The 15663-nt window shown below is 41.0% G+C and overlaps 1 protein-coding gene across 1 annotated transcript in view; it reads right to left on the bottom strand.

Annotated features, from left to right (window-relative positions):
* The window catches only part of LOC126175756 (melanotransferrin), a 140313-nt gene that overhangs the window by 43872 nt on the left and 80778 nt on the right, over positions 1 to 15663 (bottom strand). The window contains exons 9-11 of the mRNA XM_049922723.1: positions 5050 to 5217; positions 2288 to 2376; positions 197 to 363 (exon numbers count right to left, since the gene is read on the bottom strand). Of these exons, the coding sequence (XP_049778680.1) occupies positions 197 to 363; positions 2288 to 2376; positions 5050 to 5217 (424 nt within the window). The remainder of the gene's footprint in view (positions 1 to 196; positions 364 to 2287; positions 2377 to 5049; positions 5218 to 15663) is intronic.

Raw genomic sequence — 15663 nt, 5'->3', positions numbered from 1 at the left:
TCATGACAATGAGTGTTTTTTTTAATCATGTTTTCCACTTCTTAAATGTTCATTCATGCTTGGTGCCAGAAAGTTTGTAATGTTCATCTATATTGAAACAGTTTATTCTACACTTCTGAAATCCACTGCCATAGCCAGAGCCAGGAACAAACAAAACATCAGAAAAATCTGAACACTGTTAACAATTCAGTGTTACCTTTCAAATATGTGATTTCTGTGCTAGGGTCTTGTTCTTTCGCCACAGCAACAGCATAATACTCGGGAGCACCCAAATTATATACTTCAGATAAAAATGGAACAAGCCCATAATTGAGACCAGCAGTATAAACATCTCCTGCATCAAAAACGGCAACATCTGCTATCCTGCAAAACATAAATCATGGTGTTACAAGCCATAAACAAAGCAATCATATTTTAATGGTAAAGTTCAAACATCATAAAATACTTTCTCATGTAATATCACTTCCCATTTACTCATTCTTCCTCAATTCATTACAGCCATTAAATAGTTTTACTTCTTTTGATTTGCATATTACTTTCTTAGCTGATTTTCTTGCTCGTGACTTAAAACAGTCTGGAGGGGAAAACAAAACATCCATCACAGGATGTGTACACAATGTGTAAGTATATCGTATTTGATAATGCTTAGCTGCTATGATCTACATTTTCTTCCCCTCCCCTACTGGTAGTTGTTTTTGCAATGCCATCAGGAGTAAGAGCACTGTCATTGCACGGAATAACAATGCTGGTTTTTTTGAGTTAGTTGTGTGGTTGCATTGAAGCAGTAAGTCTGTGAAGTGCATTCATATGATACAGTCGTCATACAGGACATGTGCTTAACAAAATCACTATTATTGTGCAAAGATAGGAATACTGATGGGCAATATTTTAAGTGTGTGATGTATGGTGCTGTGTATGGACTGTTCACCTGACAGATCCGCAACCTCTCTCACACCTCTGGCACATGAGCAGCCTAACCTGGAAGGGACCACATCAGCAGACAGACAAACAATTGCGCACACCGGCCAGTAGGAGGCATACCTTATTGCTTCTGTGGGCCACAATATTGCAAATAGTTCCTTTAGTACTGCTGTGCTACCTGGGTATTTTGGCCAGGGCAGAGCCATTCCAACCAGACTTCCATTGGGTTTCTGGGTCAGGGGCAGACTGCACCTCCAGTTCTTCAGAGTCTCATTGGAAACTTAGCAATCTGCAATGCTGTGCCATGTGTCAGCCACCTCTGACAGAGGGAGTCACTACGTGTCTTTCACCACTATCACTGGGATGTGGCCACCATTTCAGGGACTGAGAGGACTTTTGGTATTGGCTGTCAACCTTACCTCATGTTATATTCTTTCACGATCAAGTGAATTTCATTTTTGATTGGGGCCGTCAGCCAAAGTTCAGAATTATGTAAATTCACTGCATGTCACAAACCTTTACAGACAGTCATTAAGGTAACATTTTTTCCAAGGAGGAGTCTTTTTGATTTTTGTTCTACATTGTTTATCTGGCCAGTATTCTTAGTGGGCCTCAATTGGCCCAAGACTTATCATCCAGCAAATTATTGTGAAGAGAGAGAATTTGTTGGGATTCGCGGAAATTTTAGCTGAGGCATGCATGTACAACCATAATTACCATGAGCGAAGAGGAAGCTTAAAATATTTACCTCAGAACTTTGCAACCATGAATGATTTATTTAGGACAGGAAACTCATGTAAGTTAATTTTGATGAACTGCTAAATCCATGTCTCTTGTAACGAACTTATATGAGTGGGGGACAGAATAGTGACCTCTAAACTTATTTTAAAAAATGTATGTGACTGACTTATTAGGAACCTTAACTCATGTTTCCAGCATATAATGAATAACAGTGAAACTTTTCTTATTCCCAAATATTTCCATCAGATGTTACAGAATTTTGATTTCGATACAAACTGTGATCGTATATGTCCTATTTGTTTGGGGCATACAGGCATACAGTCACTCTTAGAGACAAATGCAATTAATAATGAATGTGTAGCACAAGGTAACTTGTTTGACATTTAAACTTTGATCATTGTAAATACAGGTGGGAAGCTTACAAATTCTAGAGCAATTTTCTGTATTTGGCAGTCAGGATTAAAACTAATTTGTACCATGCAGAGGAAAAGGAAAAAAACCCTACTCATCAAAGTCATATAAGGTGAGACAGATATAACGCTATACTGAGCAACCAACTAATGACCATATGAAATAAGGTTGCAGCAATACTAGAGATATTCTGTTTCACTGTTTTCTCTCTTACCCAGATGCTATTGCCTGCATACAATGGATTTGGCTATGTCCCTTGTAGCAGACCATCTCTGGTTTCAATAGCTGAGCTTTCAGTGCAATCTGAAAGAAAATTAACATTATTTAATGTACATCAAATAAGTGACTGAATAGAAAAAACACAAATAACGAAATAAAAATAACAAACATTAATTTCTGTAAAGGCCACTGAGAAATATGCATAACGCATACTGGGCAACATTTATTTCAGCACACAACAGCTAGACACATTGCACTTGAAATGAAATGAAACATTTCTGAAACAAGAATCCAAATAAAATTGATTTACTCATTGTCTTTGTGTGCTACTGAATAAAATATCGCTGTTCATCCATGGGAGGCAAATAAAAAACAACAGCAACTCTGTCAACGGCCACAGTGGCAATATACTTCTATAACACATGGCTACAGCTATGAACCAGACTGAAAGAAATTACAGGTCATACAGTCTGATGATAGCTACAATGTCCAGTAGGCCTATAGTTCACATTTCAGTTTGCCTATAGGTCATATTTCTGTTACAGTACTGACAGGCATTTACAAATATTCCAAAAATAAATAAATAAAATATTTGAAGCCGGAAGAATGCAAAATCTGTGTGTTTATGAGCAGTAAAGCATTGTGAAATGCTACTATTAATATTGCAAAAAAACTACACACAGATACTCAGTTACTTGCCACACAATCTAAGAGGTACGTGAGCTCTGATATATTAGCGAGATGATTACAGCCTTAAAAAGATATGGAGATAAGTTTCAAATTCTTTAAGCAAGAGACTAAAGAGGCTCACAAACTATTTACAGTTAGATGTACATCCAGATTCTGTAAACACTGTGAGATACATAGCACTGGGTACTTCCCATTTCATTGTGTATCAGGATTTCTAACTGTTTCCTTTTTGTACAGAGCATGAGAAGAATAACTGCTCAAATGGCTGTAATTAGTATAATCTTGTCCTTACGATTTCTGTGGAAGAAGTTCATAAACAATTTATGTAAGGGGCTCAAGAGGAATTGAAATAGATAACACTTTGACTGCCAGCCACGCAAACCTTGCCATTTGTTAGAATGCCGTCGGCCGGAGTGGCCGAGCGGTTCTAGGCGCTACAGTCTGGAACCGCACGACCGCTACGGTCGAAGGTTCGAATCCTGCCTCAGGCATGGATGTGTGTGATGTCCTTAGGTTCGTTAGGTTTAAGTAGTTCTAAGTTCTAGGGGAGTGATGACCACAGCAGTTAAGTCCCATAGTGCTCAGGGCCATTTGAACCATTTTTTGTTAGAATGCCCGCCATTTCTAGGCTGTTTTAGAAACTACATGCCTCTCATAACACAATGCAGATTGATAAAACTTGTAAATATATCTGATTTGATATTTCTATCTAAAAACAAAGACGATGAGACTTACCAAACAAAAGCGCTGGCAGGTCGATAGACCTCCCGGGATTGGAATGACTCCTTACCCTCTCCCTTAAAACCCACATCCTTTCGTCTTTCCCTCTCCTTCCCTCCTTCCTGATGAAGCAACGGTTTGTTGCGAAAGCTTGAATTTTGTGTGTATGTTTGTGTTTGTTTGTGTGTCTATCGACCTGCCAGCGCTTTTGTTTGGTAAGTCTCATCATCTTTGTTTTTAGATATATTTTTCCCACGTGGAATGTTTCCCTCTATTATCTTGATTTGATATTTAAAAATGGGAGAAATTGTACCCTATCAAATGACAGGTTTGGCAGTCTATTGAAACTTTTGTGTCCTGTCAACTGACAGAATTGGCAATCAAATTAGAAGAGACCCATTTGGCAGAATTGGCAATCAAAGTATAAGAGACTGATTTCCAGTGGGATTGAAAAAACTAAGGGGAATGCACACACCCATCAATGAGTGGATGCTGATCAAAGAAACAATAGTCTCAGAACAGAGCCCACAGATGAAAAGGCAGAGCTGAATAATTAAGCCAAGGATTAAAAATAAGGCTCAGTTAATAATAAGAAAAGGTACTTGAGGTTAGCACTAGATTCAAGTATTCAAACAGTGTAATAATGGTTAACATTAAGTGGTATAGTTATTGGGTTTGAAAATACACAAAACCTTATGGGAAATGGCAAAATTAGAATTAGAGGAAGCTGAGAAGGTAACATTTCAAGCAGTAGGCTATCATTTAAAGGCTCATTATACGAAGTGCAAAAACTTCAACTTAAAAATTTGCTTACAAGGTGAAATTTCAATAAATTGAAACAAACTCTTAAAACTGACATCATCATCTAGTGGCATAAAAGTAAAGTAAAATTATTATAAAACTCAGCACTGGCAACCGCTCATCTACAGCTGACTGATGTGTGGGACAAATATATATGTAACAGCACAGAAAATTTTGCTGTGTTATAAAATGTTTCCAGTTTAATTACATACTGCTATAGACATGCAAATGGCACCCAGTGAGTATTATACAGGCACAGAGAGGGGTGTGTGTGTGTGTGTGTGTGTGTGTGTGTGTGTGTGTGTGTGTGTACTGGGTATTATACAGGTGCAGAGGTGTGTGTGTGTGTGTGTGTGTGTGTGTGTGTGTGTGTGTGTGTGTACTGGAAAAAGAGCAATAGCAGAAACGCTAATGAAATTCTCAGTACAGTCACATGCCACACACCAATCAGCCACAGACAAGTCGTTACCTATTCCCATTTTTGTTTGTTGTTTTCATTTTGAAATTTGATCATCTTTATAATGTATTTTTATTTCCAATACATACCCTCATTTTCACACATTTGTCCAGTTCAGCTTCAGATGTAACGCAAAGTCTCATTTGTGCCACTGGACATTTTCGTACCCCGAGAATCATATTCATCGACAGGTCAGAGAGATAGCCTTTATATGTCTGGGATGATTCTTTTATGTCAAAGAGGTTTTCTGTCTCATCCTAGAGAAATTTAAATCTTGCATGAGGACCACATACATAAGAGAGAATAATATTTTTACCAACAAATGAAATTACATCACAATGTTAATACTGATCCTATGACTGCAAATTTTTTAAAACTAAGTTATCTATTTCACATTTTTATTTGATTTGCAAAAGAAGAGAGATACAGACCACTCTATCAAAGAAACATAAAAACTACAATTCTCCAACTGAAAAACATCTACATAGTTAACTTTTCTACTGTACTGTTGAATAAAGAATTGTTGAATTGTAACGTCAATTGATTAATTTATTCACTGTGTTCTATAGATCCTCTCTAGAAAAAGAATCTTAAGGGCTGTAGAATGAGTTAAGATACACATTAAAAAAGAGAAGCAAACCATAGAAACTGAATCTGCACTCTGCATTAACAAACTATCACTATTCTGCTTAACTCTATTTGTGATTACTCCAGGTAAGCGTAATCCAGTAAATTCGAAGAAAACAGCACTTCAGAAAAAGTCACTGCTTCCATAGTTACCCTAAATATCAGCTGTTTATCTCTTACAGCCAGCGTAATATATACTTTTACATATATATTTACAAAGAAATATCTACTCGCACATGTATCAACTGAGGTCTATTCACAACACAATACTACTTGTCATGCAAGTTCACAGTGACCACTGCTATTTGGGGAAATTAGATAATTTGTTGAAAGAACTACTGATGAGGTATGTTATTAACATTCTTTTGTATTAGTCATTAGAGCCAGTTTCTTGATCTACATTAGATGGAAGCTTTCAGACCCCCTTTGCAACAACAGAGCATATATTTCCACTTTGAACCTTACAAAAGAGGGCAAAGCCTATACGATACTCATTTTTGTGTCCTGCACTGTGAGTGTATGAATCCCTTTTCAACTGAAATGACATTAATTGTCAGCAACAAAAAGCATTAAGGGGTAAATTTACTGAGAGATGAGAGTATGAATTCCTAGACCTTAGAGAAACCTCCACAAGATGTGAAGTTATCCACACAATATTCTAGCTGCTGTCTTCTGATGCATAAATACTAGGGTATAAATACTAGGGTGGTTTGAAAAGTTCTCGGAACAGAATAGAAAAAAGTACTTACATCACTGAAACTTTTTATTTTATTTTTCAATGTAGTCTCCTTTTAGATTAACGCGCTTGGTCCAACAACGTTCCAGTGCCTTGATCTCAAAAATGAGTTTTCTCCGGGCCTACAAAATAGTTATCAACTCCAGCTATTAATTCTTTGTTTGAAGTGAATCTTCGTCCACCAAGAAAATTTTCGGTTTTGGGAAGAGATGGAAGTCTAACGGAGCCATATCAGGTGAATAAGGTGGGCGTGGCAACAATTCATACCTTAGTTGGTGTAATCTTGTCACTGCAATGGCACGTGTGTAAGATGACTTCTTTTTCGCTAAACCTGGCCTTTCTTCGTGTATCTTTTGTTGTATTTCGTCTAGGAGGTTAGCATAGTATTCTCCAGTAATTGTGTGCCCAGTGGGGAGAGAATCTACAAACAGAATCCCCTTTGCATCCCAGTACACTGATGCCATGATCTTTCCCACCAAAGGAATTGTCTTTGCTTTCTTTGGTGGTGAAGACTCAGCATGTTTCCACCACTTTGACTGTTGTTTTGTCTCTGGAGTATAGTAGTGCACCCATGTTTCATCTGTGGTCACAAACCAGCGCAAAAAAATCTTGTTCGTTTCTACTAAAACGGGCCTAACATTGTTCTGATATGTCCATTCTCAGGCGTTTCTGATCCAGTGCCAAGAGTCGCGGCACCCATCTTGCAGATAATGTTTTCATTTCTAATTCTTCAGTTAAAATGTGATGTAACCTTTCAGATGACACTCGCAAGTGTTAGCAATTTCACACACTCTCAATCAGTGATTCTCCGTGATCATTTTGTACACTTTTGCAAGGATTTCTGGAGTAGTGACACATCTTGGCTGACCACTGCGCGGTTTATCATCTAAGCTCTCCTGACCAAATTTAAATTCATTTGTCCACTTGGCAACGGTTGAATATGGAGCAGAGTGTCCCAGTGTATTCTGGAAATTGGCATGAATGTCCTTTGCTTTATGAAGTACTTAATCAGTGCTCAAATCTCGATTTTTTCCATCTTCGCAAATCACTATGCGGGAACAACAACAGAGCCATGCCACCGCCACAGCTCTCTTCCAAGAGCACTGACATGGCACATGTTTACAGGAAACAGTCCAATGAATATCACATGAACAACTCATTACGCTAGCACTGACGTCTCTCGGTGATTCTGAGAACTTTTCAAACCACCCTGGTACTTTATTTACTGTCAGTGGACTGCTGCAGAAAACAGTTCTGCTAGACAACAATGAGTAAAAATAAGCAAAAATAAATCAGCCATCTAACTTTTAGTTCCAATACAATGAGAGATGATTATAACAGTAAAACATGCTGAATTTACCTCCTTGATTAGGTTACCTACATGTTGACCCCACTTCACCTTTTATCGTTTTGGACCTCAAGCAATTTTATTCCCGATGCTGTATTTAGTGAGAGACCATTATTATCTGCTTCTAGTGCTAAGATGCCTTTCCCTATTGTTTGAAACTGCATTATATGAGTCGTTGTGAGATTAATACTTAAACTGTTTGCAAGAATGAGTTGTAGGCCTGTTCAGTTAATATTTAAGCTTTGTCCAGTAACGTTGAGTTTGCACTCTTGATTAGCGTACTTATGCCATTAGCAAACATTGCCATTTTAGAATCGCCTTCAAAATCACTAGACGAATGTTAATGTAAATTACTGACCAGAGAGCACATGTTACTGCTCCTTGTGGGACCCCACATATGTCGTTACTCCATCTGAGTTCAGTTCCATTTCTGTGACACACCCTGTCCATGGAACTATCTGCTTTCTGTGTGACATTCTGCTCACCGAGTAAAGCATTTCTCTGCGACAATTTAGAAGGGCCTATGTCTGAACAGCCAGACTGAAACTGAATATCCTTCATTGGGAATTGATAAAAAGCACAAGCTGCATTTAACAACGTTGCAGTAGAAAGATAATGTTTCTCAGTCCATTATGAATTTTTGTTAACATACACTCCTGGAAATTGAAATAAGAACACCGTGAATTCATTGTCCCAGGAAGGGGAAACTTTACTGACACATTCCTGGGGTCAGATACATCACATGATCACACTGACAGAACCACAGGCACATAGACACAGGCAACAGAGCATGCACAATGTCGGCACTAGTACAGTGTATATCCACCTTTCGCAGCAATGCAGGCTGCTATTCTCCCATGGAGACGATCGTAGAGATGCTGGATGTAGTCCTGTGGAACGGCTTGCCATGCCATTTCCACCTGGCGCCTCAGTTGGACCAGCGTTCGTGCTGGACGTGCAGACTGCGTGAGACGACGCTTCATCCAGTCCCAAACATGCTCAATGGGGGACAGATCCGGAGATCTTGCTGGCCAGGGTAGTTGACTTACACCTTCTAGAGCACGTTGGGTGGCACGGGATACATGCGGATGTGCATTGTCCTGTTGGAACAGCAAGTTCCCTTGCCGGTCTAGGAATGGTAGAACGATGGGTTCGATGACGGTTTGGATGTACCGTGCACTATTCAGTGTCCCCTCGACGATCACCAGTGGTGTACGGCCAGTGTAGGAGATCGCTCCCGACACCATGATGCCGGGTGTTGGCCCTGTGTGCCTCGGTCGTATGCAGTCCTGATTGTGGCGCTCACCTGCACAGCGCCAAACACGCATACGACCATCATTGGCACCAAGGCAGAAGCGACTCTCATCGCTGAAGACGACACGTCTCCATTCGTCCCTCCATTCACGCCTGTCGCGACACCACTGGAGGCGGGCTGCACGATGTTGGGGCGTGAGCGGAAGACGGCCTAACGGTGTGCGGGACCGTAGCCCAGCTTCATGGAGACGGTTGCAAATGGTCCTCGCCGATACCCCAGGAGCAACAGTGTCCCTAATTTGCTGGGAAGTGGCGGTGCGGTCCCCTACGGCACTGCGTAGGATCCTACGGTCTTGGCGTGCATCCGTGCGTCGCTGCGGTCCGGTCCCAGGTCAACGGGCACGTGCACCTTCCGCCGACCACTGGCGACAACATCGATGTACTGTGGAGACCTCACGCCCCACGTGTTGAGCAATTCGGCGGTACGTCCACCCGGCCTCCCGCATGCCCACTATACGCCCTCGCTCAAAGTCCGTCAACTGCACATACGGTTCACGTCCACGCTGTCGCGGCATGCTACCAGTATTAAAGACTGCGATGGAGCTCCGTATGCCACGGCAAACTGGCTGACACTGACGGCGGCGGTGCACAAATGCTGCGCAGCTAGCGCCATTCGACGGCCAACACCGCGGTTCCTGGTGTGTCCGCTGTGCCGTGCGTGTGATCATTGCTTGTACAGCCCTCTCGCAGTGTCCGGAGCAAGTATGGTGGGTCTGACACACCGGTGTCAATGTGTTCTGTTTTCCATTTCCAGGAGTGTATATCTAGCATTTCACTGCAGTGACATAGATGAATCTCAAGTCTCAACCAGTGTTGGTGGCATGAGAAACATTAATGTGTCTCTAATATACTGGTCTCCTTTATTAATAAAAAATTAGTACTCCACTCTTGAACTTGAATAGGGAAGGTGCTATACTATGGTAGCCTTAACTATAAATTGCAGTAGTTTAAAAGAAAAATGCCTTTCGCATGCTGTACATTAACTTTATTTTACTTGTGTACCCAGACACATTTTGCCTTATTTACAGGGCACCTTCAGTGGATGTCCGATCAACATAGAATTCACTATTAGTTGCAATGCTATGTTTTGAAAACAGAGTGACCACAAGAAAAACTACAAGCTTTCAACCAGTTTTCCACATGAACTACTGCAATTTATTTTCAGCTGTAGCAAAAAAATGGCCACCACAAGAATCTATAGAAATTTGTTAAGCTACAACTATTTGACAAATGGATTGATGTCTTTTTTATTTACTCTATTAGTTTAAACTTCTTACCTCCATCTAGCCCCACCCACCCTGCCTTTCTGTTCTTTCCCCATCTTTTTATCAGCCTTCCTCCTAGTTCTTAATTGCACTATTCACACCACTTCTCATTTAACACATTTATCAGTCACTCTGTCCTCTTATCAGCTATAAGCATAGTGCTTACAGTGTAGCATCTTTGACTTCCTGCACTCTCTGATGTTATGCTCTCATCATCTTTGCCTCCTTTTCTACTACAACAGGTGGGTCCCTTTCAACATTTGCAAACTAAACATTGCTCCTCCCAGTCAAAAGAACTAACAGTGCAAAATGCTAGTAACTGTTTTTTTTTTCAGTTTTAAATGATTATCAGCAGTACTAAAAGTTCACAGCCACCGTACCTGGTAATGGGTTAAAATGGTAAAAATTATTATTGTACTGTACTTCCATTAATTTAACTTAACCTCAGGAACTGGCGTGAGCTGTTACATAAACTACTCTGCAGTACTCGTGGCTGGGTCTCACGATATTACGCTGAGCTAGGGATGCCACCACAGTATTGCTGAGTGATACATGCCAACTTTCTGCCTCAAACCCACCAATGCAAGAACCGGGTGCCATCACATGAGATACGCAAGAGGGTTGGCGAGGTGGTAGTTGCAACAGCGGGTTTCTCTCTTGCCTGCCAGCTTCCTTACTATCTGGACGTGTCCACCAGTTCTTCCTATTGAGGGCGAAATGCTCTTTCCGTACCACCTGAGGTTCACTCCGCGGCCATAGCCAGTTTCCATGAGCATTGTAACCCTTAGTCATAGTTCTTGGGAATAAAACCTATCTTTTCCATGAATCCTGGCATTTATCATTTTACATGTAGGAAAAATCCCTGGATGCCCACCTGTTACTATCCTAACTTGCACAGCCATGTTGTCTTTTAGATATTTTAAACATACTATTTTTCTCAATTTGGAATGTCCGTTTTCTTATGACATGCTCTCTGGAATTACATACATTACTTCTCCCCAGCTGAACAGTGTAAGTCTTTATGATAATGTTCAATGATGGATTTCATTTTCGTAACAGCAAATTGTTTTTGGAAGGGATATGCGCACTCAAATTTATTAAATATATAAGCCTTTCATAGACACTGTTTACAACCATGGCAGTCTATGCACAAGGACACTTATAAAACACTGATTAACTGTAACTATGAACTGTCCTCACACTACATCATCGAAGTCTACATCTGGACTCCCTCAGTCACCAAACAATGTATGATGTAGATTATGTAGAGAACCAATATGCTTTACTCTTTGTTCTAATTATGGGTGTCACACAGAACGAACAGTGTAAACCTAAATTTCTCTAATCTTATTGTCATTGCTCTGATATCCTGTAACTCCAGTGATATGGTGACAGACTCTGAAGTGGTGGTGATATTATGTGTGTGGCAAATAGTTCTGCTTTTGGCTGTTGGGACTCCTGGGATCACAGGGAACACGCAAATGACAAGGGGTTGGCCACTGGACTGCTACAGGAAAGAAATACTCAGTCCGCCAGGTAGACTGGATGTTTATATCTTGTCTCTGAAGCATTATTTACACAGGTTCACAAATACCACTGTTACCTAATTTTTTATGGACACTGACTTTGGTTTGGAACTCTAGCTGTATGGCATTGTATAAAATTAATCTGGCTTGAGCTCACATTACTTGCAGTCTTAATGTTCACTGTCTACTGTATTTTCAACCAAAAACTTAGTGTCAGTCTCGGTATCCAGATGTTATGAGGTATGCGGCAGTAACCTGTCACATTTCTCAGGTTATGGTACAAAAACAGTAATGAGGAATTCAAGCCCTTGAGTGTTACTAGAGCATTACAGACACAAAATTTATTTAATTATGGCGACAACAGCAAATGCTGCAAAAGCAACAACAGCAAATTCAGAGACAGTTCGAGATCCTACAGAAACAGCAGAGCTGCCTGCTGAAAAGTATACCAAGGTAAAAGAAAATCCTGCCAATAGTAGTAACACCACTAGCATGTATGTCATCAGTGTCAGCAGCTATATTTCTAGCATCATCTTCTTTATTATTATTAATTATATATTTTTTATTTTTTTTTAAATAAAAACTTGGAATACATATCTCCAATAGTTTCTGCTGCTTTGCAAGGCTAGTAATATTTCTGATGTTCACATTCAATCTGCTATGTACTGCCTTCTAGAAGTCAAATTTACAAGATGGTTCATAAATTACAACCACTTGCAGAACCTTGTAGCTTGTTGTTCAACATCTTATGTAGTTTGCTGTCTAATCATTTCAAGACGGGCATGTAGTGGCTGCTAGATTAAGTTTCAAATGAGAATTAAGTATAGCTTTTTCCAGCCAAAGTTTCTTTAGCTTGGCCACTTACCAGCAGTGGGTTGGGCAAAATTTTACCGGTGTGCTACAATTTAGTGCCCTATAGCCTTTGATTTACTAAGGCAGCAATTATAGCTAAATTGAATATGTTAATTTTATGTACATAAGGAATTTAATAATAATAATAATAATAATAATAATAATAATAATAACAACAATAATAATATGGTAGCAGGGGGAATCGAACCTGAGCCAATGAACTGCCAGTCGATATACTTGACCACTACACTACCGGGCAAGTACATAAATTGTTGCTCGAAAATCACTCATAGTCTACACATGAATCTTTAGATGATGATGATGATGATGATGATTGGTTTGTGGGGTGCTCAACTGCATGGTCATCAGCACCCATACAAAGTCCCAATTTTTACACAGTCCATTTTTTGTCACAATCCAATCTAGTCACAGACACAAATGATGATGATGATGATGAAATGATGAGGACAACACAAACACCCAGTACCTGGGCAGAGAAAATCCGCAACCTTGCCAGGAATTGAACCCGGGACCCCATGATCCAGAGGCAGCAACTCTAGCCACTAGACCACAAGCTGCGGTCATAAATTTTTAGAGAATAATATATATAAGGGAAAAGATAGATTGCTACTAACCTTGAAGAGGACACATTAAGTTGCAGACAGGCATAACGAACAGATTACCGAAATGACACGTCATGGGATACCTCCGAATATTGCTTCAGACCTTCTGCCTGGTGTAGTGCAGCAACTGACGTGACATGGATTCAACAAATCATAGGAAGCCCCTGCAGAAATACTGAGCCATGCTGTCTCTACAGCCAGCCATAATTGTGAAAGTGTTGTCAGCATAGGATTTTGTGAACTAACTGACCTCCCAATTATGTCTCATAAATGTTCATTGGAATTCATGTTGGGGAATCTGGTTGCCAAAATATTTGCTCGGATTGTCCAGAATGTTCTTCATACCAATCTTGAACAATTGTGGTCTGGTGATATGGCATACTGTCATTCATAAAAGTTCCATATTTGTTTGGGGACATGAAATCCATGACTGGCTGCAAATGGTCTCCAAGTAGCCAAATGCAAACATTTCCAGTCAGATTCCCCCTGCCTTCTTCTGAAAAGGAAATACACACATGCACACGTTCTTACACACAAGCAAGCAAATCTCAAGCACACATGACTGCCACCTCTGGCAGATTGGTCTGGAGCGTAACTGGATCAGTCCTTTCCACATAAACATAGCCTACACCAGCACCAACTCGCATAGTGTCTCGTTGAAAACTTGGGTCCATGGCTTTGTGGAGTCTGCGCTACACCTAAACCTACCATCAATTCTTACCAACTGAAACTGGAATTGATCTGACCAGGCCACAGTTTTGGTTGGTTTAAGGATTAAAGGGACCAAACTGCAGAGGTCATCGGTCCCAGGCCACAGTTTTCCAGACTTCTAGGGTCCATGTTATATGGTCATGAGCCCAGGACAGGTGCTGCAGACGATGCCGTGTTGTTAGCAAAGGCACTCATGTCAGTCATCTGCTGCTATAGCCCATTAACATCAAATTTCGCCGCACTGTTCAAATGGATATATTCAGCATATGTCCCACATTGATTTTTTCAATTATTTCGTGCAATGTTGCTTGTCAGTTACCACTGACAACACTACGCAAATGCTGCTGCTCTCAGTCATTAAGTGAAGGCCGTTGGCCACTGCGTTGTATGTGATGAGAGGTAATGCCTGAAATATGGTGTTCTCGGCACCCTCTCAACACTGTTGATCTTGGAATACTGAATTCCCTAATGACTTCCGAAATAAAATGTCCCAAGCGTCTCATTCCAACTACCATTCCACATTTGAAGTCTGTTAATTCCCTTCGTGCAGCCATAACCATGTTGAAATCTTTTCACTTGAATCGCCTGAATGCAAAGGACTGCTCCGCAAATACACTGCTCTTTTATACCTCGTGTATGCGATACTACTGTCACCTGCGCAAGTGTATATCACTATCCCATGATTTTTGTCATCTCAGTGTACTACACATTAACCTTTCTGTCAAAGCCTTCTTCTGAAAAGGAAATACACACATGCACACAGCCTTTCACACAAGCAAGCAAATCTGAAGGACACATGACTGCCACCTCTGGCAGCTTGGACTGGAGCACAACTGTCACACTGGACAAAAGCTGCAATCTGGAGGGGTGGGGGTGGGAAGGTTGGGTTTGGGGTGGGGAAGAAGATCACTGCCTGGCAGGGTGTGCAGGGACTAGATGAAGGATGATGATGACAAGACTCCCACTATGTGTAGCATTGGGAGGCTGTGGAGCAGGGAGTTGGGGAGGGAGGGTGATGGGGGAACCGAAAAGGAGAGGAGCAGGAAAGGGGAAAGACAGGGAGGTGTGTTGCCAGGGGGCGGTGCACAATAATGGTGAGGAGAAGTGAATAAGAAGGGGTTGGGGTGAGAGAACAGAGGGGGCAGAAATGTTGGGTGGAAAGCATGGGGACAGTGGGTTACTGTACAGTGAGACCAGGAAAATTCCATGAGCTGTTGTAAGAATAACTCTCATCTGCTAAGTTCAGGAAAGCTTATGGTGGAGGGGAGAATCCAGGTGGCCTGGGTTTTGTAAAGCAGCCACTCAAATCAAGCATGTTGTGTTCAGCTGCACAGGGTGGTCTACTTTGCTCTTGGCCTCAGTTTGGTGGTGGCTGTTGATCCTGGTGGACAACTGGTTGGTAGTCATACCAAAATAAAAAGTTGTGCAATCATTAAGCAGAGCTGTTATGTGACATGCCTGCTTCCTGCTTTCACATGTAGCCCAGCCTCTGATGGGGTACAGCAAACCTGTGACAGAGTGGAAAAGGAAGTGCTTGATAGACGGACTGGGCAGGTCTTGCAGCTGGGTCTTCCGCAGGATTATGATCGCCGCATCAAGGTGTTCTGATTGATGGTTGCGTAGGGATAGACCAGGATGTTGTGTATGTCATGTGGGCGATGGAACACCACTTTAGGAGGGGTGGAAAGTATCTTGGATAGA

This window comes from Schistocerca cancellata, chromosome 3, assembly GCF_023864275.1.
Source record: "Schistocerca cancellata isolate TAMUIC-IGC-003103 chromosome 3, iqSchCanc2.1, whole genome shotgun sequence".
In the NCBI taxonomy this organism is placed as follows: Eukaryota; Metazoa; Arthropoda; class Insecta; order Orthoptera; family Acrididae; genus Schistocerca; species Schistocerca cancellata.
Note: the sequence above shows the minus strand (reverse complement) of the source record. Positions and strands in the feature narration are given on the sequence as shown.